The 11,284-nt window shown below is 42.6% G+C and overlaps 1 protein-coding gene across 1 annotated transcript in view; it reads right to left on the minus strand.

The window, feature by feature from the left end:
• Positions 1-1,281: 1,281 nt before the first annotated feature.
• The window catches only part of ANGEL1 (angel homolog 1 (Drosophila)), a 19,398-nt gene continuing 9,395 nt past the window's right edge, over positions 1,282-11,284 (minus strand). The window contains exons 5-10 of the mRNA XM_015418353.1: positions 10,442-10,875; positions 7,092-7,218; positions 5,205-5,315; positions 4,278-4,347; positions 3,319-3,482; positions 1,282-2,410 (exon numbers count right to left, since the gene is read on the minus strand). Coding sequence (XP_015273839.1) covers positions 2,208-2,410; positions 3,319-3,482; positions 4,278-4,347; positions 5,205-5,315; positions 7,092-7,218; positions 10,442-10,875 — 1,109 coding nt within the window. The 3' untranslated portion in view covers positions 1,282-2,207. The remainder of the gene's footprint in view (positions 2,411-3,318; positions 3,483-4,277; positions 4,348-5,204; positions 5,316-7,091; positions 7,219-10,441; positions 10,876-11,284) is intronic.

An 11,284-nucleotide genomic window follows, 5' to 3' on the forward strand; every position in this document is an offset into this window, starting at 1 on the left:
GCAGGAAGAACCTGCAGGCAATCAATTATAACCCATATCAAATGGATATACGAGAAAGATCTGATAACAGCTAGTATGAGCAGTACAATGTATGTACATGAGGAATGTGAGAAACCAGCACTACTGAAATTGTCTTAAGGAAAATACAAGAATGTATCCCAACAAAAGAATTCTACAATTTTTAAGATTACAAAAGCATATTTCATTCTCTCCTGTCCTCTAAGACAAAGCAGCACATGCTTGGCCCTAAATAGAATGGCTGTCAGGGTGGAATAGCCAGGAGTTCTGAAGCCTTTTCTCCCTTTCCAGTCTCCTGTCCTCTAAGACAAAGCAGCACAAGCTTGGCCCTAAAAAGAAAGGGTGGAATAGCCAGGAGTTCTGAAGCCTTTTCTCCCTTTCCAGATTAAAATGTGGAATTCACTGCCAGAGGATGTAGTGATGGCCACAGGCATAAACAGCTTTAAAAGGGGATTAGACAGATTCATGGAGGATTGGCCTGCAGTGGATACTAGCCATGGGGATTAAAGGAAACCTCCACATTCAGAGGCAGTAAACCTCTGAATCCCAGTGTCAGGAGGTAACATCAGGGGAAGGCCCTGGCCTCGATGCCCTGTCATTGGAGCTCTGGAGGAACTGGTTGGCCACTGTGAGACAGGATGCTGGACTAGAGGGACAACTGGTTTAATCCTGCAGGGCTCTTACATTCTCTCAGCCACCAGAAATCTTACTCAGCTTTCCCACAGACTTTTGGGCTGCTGAGATTTCACTAAGCACACTACCTATATACTTACATTTTCACTTCCACAGAAGATAAAAAGTTGCTTTTACTTACAAGAAAAGCTCCGATTCTTCAAAAGCTGAACTTGTAGGCCAAATCCCATGCTTGCGTCTATAACCTGAATTTACATAGATGTGAATATACAGAAGGCACCTAACTTCAGATATTATGCTCAGTTATCCACTTTTGAAAGGTTCAGCATTCACCCCTTTAAGGAAGGCCAAGGAAGCATACCTGATCTGCAGAGTAAAATTTGAGAAGGTGCCAGCAAAACAAACACAGAGCAGTGTTCTCCCTGCTGTGTCCACCAGAGGGCACTCCTATAGCTATACCTTAGTCTTCAAAAAGCATTTCTGCTCAGTTTTGTTCACTCAGCCCCAAAGCCAGATGTTTCTACATTTTTCCTGAAATTATAAAACTTTATTTTTTCAAATTTAAGAAAACATTACAGATCCTGAAAACTCCCAATGCATCCTCTATAATAAATTAGTAAATCGCCCATACATGTAGCTGAAATTAGATGTTGTGGTTTCCATGGATCAAGGTTGACTGTGCAACTCCTTTCAAAATTCTTCAATAATACAAATTAGCAGCAATTGCTAGGCTTAGCGCGGGGTACCTGGCAGTGTGGCTTCCAATCTAAAAGCAAAACAACAAAAGCATTCATCTACAACCAGTTTTGGCTGTCCTTTCTTCCCTGCCAGCAGAGGCATCAGAAATATCCTGAGCTGATAGGTGAAGGAGAAACATAGCCATCTGAAGAACGTGACTATAAAATGGAATAGTGCACTCCAGGCAGAGGGGGAAAATCTGACTAATGCTGAAAGGTTCTCAGTGTCTCTGTTCATGCAGGAGAGTTGAAGCCTGGCCTGATAGAAACTCTTTGCGTATGAAGTCACTTAAATTGCTTTGATTCTCTCCAAGCTGACTGGCCAGTCAATTAACACCCTTAAGGTTGCAAGCAGCAGCACCACAAAAAAGCTACATTTTGAACATTTGCAAAAAACTATTCTGGCCCGAGTGCGATGAGAAATCAGTTTGCAGGAAGAGTCATAATAAAAACCACAAGTCCACTCTTATCTTGCTCTCCAAGGGCCCTCGGAGTGCTCACTAACAAAGTACACAAGCTCTGGTGACCTTTTGGATCATGATGGCTAATGGCAAACCTACCAAACGTCAAGTTTGCTGGCAGGATGTCCTTTAAAAGATGGTGCAAGCCAGAGTAGAGGCAGGCATGAACTGGCAGAGAAGCCCAGAGTAGAACTGCAGCATTAGAGGTGAATCCAATGCTTTCCTCATGAGAAAGATGCATGGGAAAAAAGAACAAAGGAAACTCAAAAGGGGGGAAAGGGAAGGGGTGGGGTAGATAGTTGATTTTTTTTCTTTTTTTTGTTAACTGATGCAAACTTCAGTGGCATGATTTCCCCTTTCAAAGCAACTCTTGTGAGAGTTCTAGAGGTCTGGTATATGATCGGAAGCCAGAGATCTCTAAGCCAAAGCTGGTCAACAGGCAGAGATGATCAGATGAACAGAAAGGGTTAGGCAAGCCATTTGCTGACCAAAGGATGTCTTCAGAGAGGAGGGACAGGCGGCCAAGTAGTTTTAGGGCTCCATCTTGGTACATCCTGCGACCTAAGATGAACAAGAGGTGCATGTCAGGGGGAGGCAAAAGCTGTGTGCTCAGCCCCCATGTGCAGACTCTTCACACACCTCTGTAATGGCAGTCATGGCCACTTAAGCAGTACCTTTAGTGTAGTTTCTTCCGGTGTCAATGGCATTTACAGACATTTTTTTGGCCCAATAACATAACATTCCCCCACCCCCCAGCTCATCTCATACTTACAATACCAGGAATCACAAAGTAGAAATTCTTACCCAATTCTGAAATTACATTTTCTGCATTTCTGAAATTATACCATGGTCCACACATAGACTTTTCTACAATGTACCTAGAATGCTCCCCCTTTTGTTGTTTTGTTAAACATAACATTTTTCCTGAAAAACATTTCTAAGCAGCTTGCTATTTTGTAATATTTTGGTTTGTCTTGTCAATGTTTTGATTTTTAAAAATATTTTAATGGACCAAAAGGGCTATAGAAGTTTTAAAAACAGATCAATGTGTTGTAAAGGGTTGTGGGGGTTTTTTTTTGGGGGGGGGAGCTTTTTATTGCAATATCATAAATTATCTCTTCAGAACCGACTTCTCTTGCAAGGTCACACTTCACAGACAAAAAAAGCTAGATTGTCCCTTTCTTCCTTTATCCTCACAACTTTATGGAATAATTTGACTGAGTGACTGATCCAAGGCACCCCCCACTGAGATTCATGGGGAGTGTGGAGATTTGAACCCAGGTCTCCTCCGTATTCATCTGACATACCAATCACCACACTGGCTGTATCAGCAAAGGTCCTGCTAAGAAGCAGGATCACCACATCAGCCCGCTGTAGAACAATGTCCAGGCTGCCCATTTCTAAGAGGCCCCACGTATTATATAACATGCTTGCTACAGCCCACTAGAGATTTATTTTGCTACACTCACCTCCTACATTCTCATTCCTGATTGGATTTGCTGAGTAGAAGATATAATCAACGGTGGCTCCCATACCCATTGGCATAGTTGTAACCTCAGGGCGGCCCTTCTGAGGCAGGAAATGGCTATAGGCAGAGGTCAAGTTCAGGCCATGCTGGACACAGCCTGGATATCTGGGCAGGAGAAAAGGTGAGTGAGAAAGTCACAAACAAAAACAAACATACAACCCCCCACAGGGTGCAATTAGTATCCACAGGCCATTCCTATTGTTACCGAACTTTGGAATTCTATAGAAGCCTCTCCGTCCAAGAATGCAAAGTTCACACTATTCCAGCAGTAAATATCTGCATAGGTTTCCCTGATGTCTTAACTGCCATCCAAAGCACCAACATGATTGCATGAGCTGCTGAGGATCACTTTTTGCAAAATTAACTTTTGTTATTATTGTCTAATCTTCTGCAGAGATGCCCTTTAAATAAACTTAACAAATTATAGCAGCACATTGGATAAATGCCTAATGTCAAGGGAAGCCTGATAACTTGTTGAAGAATCAGGCTGGCCCAAGTTAGCATAGCCTGAAAAGAGGCTTTAGAAGTATACCAGCCTGGCACTTTTCTTATGTGATGCCTTCACTTTAGTTTCAAGAGGGAGCCCAGGTCGGTTTCATTTATTCCACTGCAACTGCTGTGGCCCTGAAAGTTCATGATCAATTGCTAGGCAGTTTCTCCAGCAAGTGTTCATCCATTCTTTTTTCTTGGGAAGGCAAACATAAAACTTCCTCAGAGAAAACCCCTCCATCCCTATGTGCTCATCTACTCTGATGTGAGCTTTGTGATTGGAATCAGACAATCAATATTCTTGCTTCTCAAGACAAGCTTCCTTTTGCTGAAACATGGTTTAGTCTGCCATCTTCCTGTGTTATGAGCTTTCCTCATTCACAAGCCCCAAATCCCTTCCCTTCTGCTTACCTGGAACAGAACAGTTCTGCATCAGAGTTATTCTCCACAGTGAGCTCCTTAGACCAATGTGCAGGACGTTCTGCAATGTAGTAAAGCAACCCATTCAAACACAACATTGAACTTGCACCAGTCTGAATCAAACACACAATGGTTACATAAGAAAGAGGCTGTTCCATACACATGGTGCAGTAAGGCACCAAGTGACAAAATGGGAGAACCTAAGGAGCAGATCAAAATTACAAAGCTGAAGGCAAACTGCCATAATGCTTTCCAGCAAATCTAAGCAAGAGCTCATCATAAGAGATGATCCAGATAAGAGCGCCTTGGCCACAGTTAGAAAATGACCCAGCTTGCCCTGTCACCTTCAGAACTGAATTATAGGGGACAGCCTGATGGACGAGAACAAAATGAAAATTAGGATAAGGTTGAAGGGATGGGTAAAGTTGCTGCTCTTTGTTTAAGAAATTGGGCCCAGGACCGTAAGAATGATTTGACATATGCAGATTTTCATGCCATATCACAAAACCACTGTCAAAAAATCCACCAATTCCAAAAGAAGCTTGCCATACGGTATGCAGGGCTGCTGTTTGAGAAACACAAGCCATTTGCTGGTTATGGTCTCTTAAGTTTCTTCTTAAAATGGCAGCCATTCATCTGTGTGGGACAGGTAAAAGCCTGTTCTCTATTGTAGATTTAGAGATGTTCTCTCTCACACTCCAGATGACATGCAAACTATCTCAGTGCCAATGTGATTTACCAGAGTTGACTAATCAATACCCTTCTAGCCCATAAAAGCTGCTGCTAAGTCCTGGCATGGCTCTCTGGGGCCAAGGGCAGCATATAATCTGTCACCCTGCCTGCAAACATATTTTGTGCAATAAGGGAGATCATAACTTGTTGGGACAGAAAGAAGTGGAGGGAACCCTTTTTTGGAACCTGGTTTGGCATCTGTCACTCCTTCCAACAGGGCTAATTCTGCAGGTCGGTCACAGGCGACATCACAATAACGAAACTGAAGCAAGAAATCACGGCTATATTTACGCCTGTCTGCAGGGAGAAATACAGATCAAAGGAGGGAAATAAAGCATTTAAGGTGTGTTCAGACCAGTAGTTTTAGCACAATCTACGCTATTTGCATGAGGTGGAAATGCAGGTCCATACTACATGCTGTGGAGAGTACAGGTGCAATTTCAAAGCAAAGCACTCATTTATCTATTTACTTCATTTATAATCTGTGTTTCTCACTGAAACGCAAGGCAAATTACAAAATATGAAAATCAAATCCATCAGAAAAACAGCAAAAACCTCCAATAAACAATACAGTGGTACTACGGTTACAAGACTGGAAAACAATGCCAAAAAACCTGAAGAAATAATGAAGACAGTGGTTTACAAAGGTAGAAGGCAATGAAATAAAAGGAAGTTGATACATAAATTACAAAGCCCACAATTCTGCAAGCGTACACAATTACAAAAGGAGACAAACATTTTTAGATAATGGGCAAAAGTGAACTAAAATGTGGTAAGCAGACACATTTTACAATTACCAGCCATAGGTTTACATTTTTGCTTAGCCTTTCAAATGCCTAGGTACTCATACCCACAGCAGCGTGAAAGGTACAAGCAGATTTACAGAATATAACAAGGCAACCATTGGGGGCATCAGAATACCAACATATTTTCCTAGTGGTCTGGTAGGAAACTAGAACATTTCTAAGGCCTTGAGACAGCCAACTTAATTTAAGAACACTTAGGAATAAAAAGCTGCCTCTCAATCTCCATGGAGTTATGAAACCATGCAGCCTCCACAACACATATCCAAGCCTCATGGAACTTAGTCAAGAGATATATGAAATACAAATGGATTATAACTTAGAAAACTATTCTGATATTATTAAATACATGTATTATGTCTTGGTAAGATGCAAGATAGGACTTCAGAAAGCATGACTTGAAAGCAATTCCATTGAACTTGTGCAGTCTAGATCCAAAAATAGAAAGGGTTCATACCAGACAGTATACTTAAAGAGGAGTGTACACTTGTAGGTTTCCCCAGTAAGCAATGTAGTGCCCTTCCTAGATCATTTCAGGTCAGGAAAATGACACAGAGGAGAAATACTGAAGCCCCTTCTTCACATGCACCAGTGACATGATATGAATTGGACACCACCCATGCAGGAGGAGGGGGAAGAGGAGGAAGAAGAACTGGATTTATATCCCACCGTTTACTTGGCGTCTCAGAGTGGCAATCTCCTTCCCTTCTTCTCCCCACAACCGACACCCTGTGAGGTAGGTGGGGCTGAGAGAGCTCTGAGAATAGCTCTTGAGGGAACAGCTCTGAGAGTACTGTGACTGACTCAAGGTCACCCAGCTGGCGGCACGTGGAAGAGTGGGGAATCAAACCCGGTCCTCTAGATTAGAGTCTACCACTCTTAACCACTACACCAAACTAGCTCTGGAATTAAGTAGAATCAAAGCTCAGGTGTGGCTGTTACACAGGACACAGGATGGGGATCGTGCACCCAACCTGTATACTCCATAATGTGTAAAGAGGGCTGCACATATACATAACTTAAGTATGCAACCAGAAACCCACCTGTATACTCCAAAAAACGATGGACACTTATGCAAAAATTAAGCAAACTCATTCACTGCTTTCCCTCCAGTAATTAATTGTTTTAAATAAAGCATCCTACCTTTGAGTGTTTCCTGTAATAAAAAGGGAAGGCTAAAAATTGGTTAGCCCAGATTGTGAAGACATGCCAGCTCATGAAACAGGACAATATAATGCAACACGTGTCCTCATTTTACCATGAAGCTCACCTGACTTCTTCCTTTTGCAAAGAGTGACATATTGGCAACTATCAGTTATACCTAGACAGCTGGGCCACAGAGGAGTCAGCAGTTTCCGCTGATGTGGGTGATGACAGAACTCTTCCTGCCCAGACACCTAAAGAGGCAGAGAAGTCAAACACAATGAGGAAACTACATTTTTAAAAGGGCATGTGCCACTCCATATACACAAATATTTTGAGACACACTCCAAACAGCTTTACAAATGCAGAAATATTTATAGCATGCATGCACACTCACACATTAATCCTAACACCCTTCTAAATCCACTGAAATCAAGACTGTAACTCTATTTAGGACTCCATTATAAGAAAGCCAGTATTCCATATCTTCAGAATAAAGTATCTTTAAGATAAGTAAGAGAGCAAAGGGATCCCTGTGGGGCTTGCTTCAAACAGGAGAGTTGAACTTGGGAGTTCAGCAAGGGAGGTCAAGGAACAGCCGGAAAGAACCCCTCTAGTTCATGTTTCCTGAGAAAGTCCAAGTTTCCTGAGAAAGGAGAGTGATGTGCCGCTGTATCCTTGCTGCCAAGGAAATCTGCACAAATGCAGGTAGGCACCAGTGCTCCCTCTAAGCTGTGGAGTCTTGTGAACAAAAATTCTACTTTGTGAGCTACTGGCATTAAAGTTGTGAGCGAGCAATTTGACTACTGCATAGATTAGTTTGCGCTGGAGCCATCCTTCCTGAGGGAAGACAAAAATGTGTGAGCCGGAGGCTAAAAGACTGTGAGCGAGCTCACATTAACTCAGCTTAGAGGGAACACTGGTAGGCACCCTATTTTCATTCAAAAACATTTTGAAATGACTAAACCAATTATGAAGGTAGAAAGCCAGCAGGGGAGCTGGGACTGTCTTATCCAGTATTTTGCAGGGAGTGCCACATTATAACTACCTATCCATCGGGTGGAAATCATGGGTGTGTGCTCGATGCATGAGCTCTAGGTTCTCAGGGAGCAGGTTCGTTCCCTTGAGGCTAGGGTTGCCAACCTGGAGAAGCTGAGGCAGAGAGAGAGGTTTGGGCAGGAGACATTCTACCAGATCTGTCAGGACAGTCCCACTCCTGCACTGACAGCTCTTCTGTTGTTCTGGAGAGTGACAGTCTCAAGGTTGGAGGGCATCAATCCAAGGAGGAGGAATGTGATCCCTTAAAAGAGACCCCTTCCTTGGTTTGTGGACCAATATACTCTCATACTGAGGATACCCCTTTGAGGTTGGGGGGAGGTGAGATTTTGGTAGTGGGTGATTCAGTTATTAGAAATAGAGGGGGGGTCTGTGACAGGCATTTTGATTGCATGGTGACTTGCATGTCTGGTGTAAAGTCTGTGGACATCATGCACTGTCTAGATAGGTTGACAGACATTGGGACATGTAGGTGTATGGTCCTGGAGGAAACATTTAGGTTACTAGGCAGAAAGTTAAAGGCCAAGGCCTTAAAGGTTGCATTCTCAGAAGTGCTACCAGTTCCATGCACAAGGCCAGCTAGACAGGCACAGATCAGGGGCAGTGTTCCCTCTAAGCTAAGTTAGTGTGAGCTAGCTCACAGTTTTTTAGCCTCCGGATCACACACTTTTGTCTTAGGTCAAGAAGGATGGCTCCAGAGCAAACTAATCTATGCAGTAGCCAAATCGCTTGCTCACAACTTTAATGCCAGTAGCTCACAAAGCAGAACTTTTGCTCATAAGACTTCACAGCTTAGAGGAAGCATTGATCAGGGGTCTCAATAAGGGGATGAGAAAGTGGTGTCAGAATGAAGTTTAGGTTTGTTAGGCACTGGGGAACTTTCTAGGACAAGCTGAACCTTTATAGAAGAGATGAGCTTCACTTGAACCAAAGGGGAACCAGACTCCTGGTGATTAATATCAAAAAAGTGGCAGAGCAGTTTTTAAACTAATCCTGGGGGGGAGCCAACAGGAGCTGGGGACAAGATTCAGGACAAGGCACCCCAAAGAGACGATTTTGTACACACTCAGGGTAATATTGACAGGAGCATAACAGAACTTGGGAGTGAGGCTAGGATGGCAAAGAAGGGCCAAGTGTTGAGACCAAGGGGCCGAGGGAAGTGAGGGTTGCTGGAGAGGAAAACATAAGTGTCTGTATTCCGAATCTAGGAGTCTCTGAGCTGAGATGGGGGTGCTGGAGTGCTTGGTGCTAAATGAACATTTAGATCTAGTGGGTATCTCAGAAACATGGTGGAATGGGGAAAATCTATGGGAAAGTCATCACTGGGTATAAGCTCTATAGGCAAAACAGGAAGGGAGGTATTGCGTTATACATCAAAGTGGACACAGAATTGTTAGAAAACATTAGGGGAATGAACTCCCCAACAGAAGACATATGAGTGGAAATGAGTGGCCCTAAGGGTTACTTAAAAGTGTACTACACTATCACCCACCTTTTTTTAAAAAGTCTTTATCAGGAGATAAACAAAAACCATACAAAGTGAACAGAAGCAGGAAATATAGTACAACTATTCCAGATATAAAGGTATCGTAACATGTACAAAACCATCTAGTGGGAATATAGAAACATTAAAGGTACCGCTTATTTATTCTAAGTATATAAATATTACAACTAAAAAGTTAGGAGGGGGGAGAAAAGAGACCCCCGTTTGTTAGACACTATCACCCACCTGATCAAATCCTTGAGGCTGATCTTGAAATGCAGAAGGAAATAAGAGAGGTGACTAAAGCAGATAATGTTCTGATACTGGGAGGCTTCAGCTACCCTCACACTGACTGGGTGAATGTGTGCTCAAGTCACGCTGTAGAAATGAGATTCTAAGAGACATCATAAATGACTGCACACTGGAACAGTTGGTCACAGAGCCAATAAGAGGGGTAGTGATGTTAGACTTGGTTCTGACTGGGGCTCAAGAGCTGATGAGAGATGCAGAGGTTGTTGCACCAACTGGGAACAGTTAACACTTTTCCCAATTGGATGTTCATGAATGTTCAGCATTCATGTCAATGGAAAGTTACCTCTGAAGTCCAAAATGGTAACCTTTTATATCAAAAGAGGGAACTTTACAAAAATGAGGGAAATAGTTTAGAGGAAGCGGAAAGAGAAACACAAGACAGTCAAGTCCTTAGAATGTATGCAAACAAATAGAACAGAGTGGTTTGTAGGATAAAAGTAATGAACCAATTCAGTTTCACTGTATAAAGTGATCACAGGCAAAAAAGTAAAATAAAAGTGATACCAGGAGGAAGAAAGAGACGAATACTAATCTCAGGAGCTATTACATCTACAGAGAAAGTATTATTCATTTGAGAGCTAAACCAGCCCAAGAGGTTTGGCCCATTATCCCCAAACTCTGCTTACCTTCCAGGATGGCATCCCATGGTAGTACAACTGGCCATTCCTGATAAACTTGTATAACGGCGAGTCAGGCACAGAATTTAGGTCCCCACATAAGATGATGGGGCAGTAACTGCCATCAACCAGTTTTGCAGTCTTGTCTATCTCTGCCAGAAGCAGAGCCACCTGGGCCAGTTTGATATCCCCTCGATGAGGATTGTACAAAACATGAGTGTTTGCCACACACAAGGGTCTGATTGCCTTGTCTCCCAAGCTCTCTGGCAGTAAGGGATGCAACAATAGCACCAGACCAACGTTGTCTCTGTTGAGGATGTCCAAGCCAGGCCGAAAGTATTCAACAGGGTTAGCACTGATTAACTGGAACTTGCTCTGCTTGTAGCAGATTGCACAACCATCTGTCTTTCTTCCCGTCCGCCGCTTGTAGATGCAACCAAAGCCTAGCCAAACACAAAAGTACTTATTATTATTTTATTTGTAGTCTGTCTTTCTCACTGGGACTCAAAGGTGGATTACAAGTATGATAAAACTATTAAATCAATCAACAAGAGGATTAAAAAAATATAACATTTGAATCCAACAGCAAAGATGCCTTACAGTGGAGCTAGGACTGAAAAACTGGAAAAGAACAACACAAGCAATCATAACTGTATAAACTAGTAATGCTCATTCCATGGCTCATGGAGAGCCAAAGTCACATTACCATCAACCAAAAGAGCCACATGACTATGTTATTCCCTGTGTGCCACCCCACATAATGCACATTACAATTATCTATAACTATTAATATTAAATATATGTAACCATAAATTATCAGATTACTTCTCAGCATGGAAAGGCTGTCTTTCC

This window comes from Gekko japonicus, unplaced genomic scaffold, assembly GCF_001447785.1.
Source record: "Gekko japonicus isolate JY-2015 unplaced genomic scaffold, Gekko_japonicus_V1.1 scaffold3, whole genome shotgun sequence".
NCBI classification, from domain to species: Eukaryota; Metazoa; Chordata; class Lepidosauria; order Squamata; family Gekkonidae; genus Gekko; species Gekko japonicus.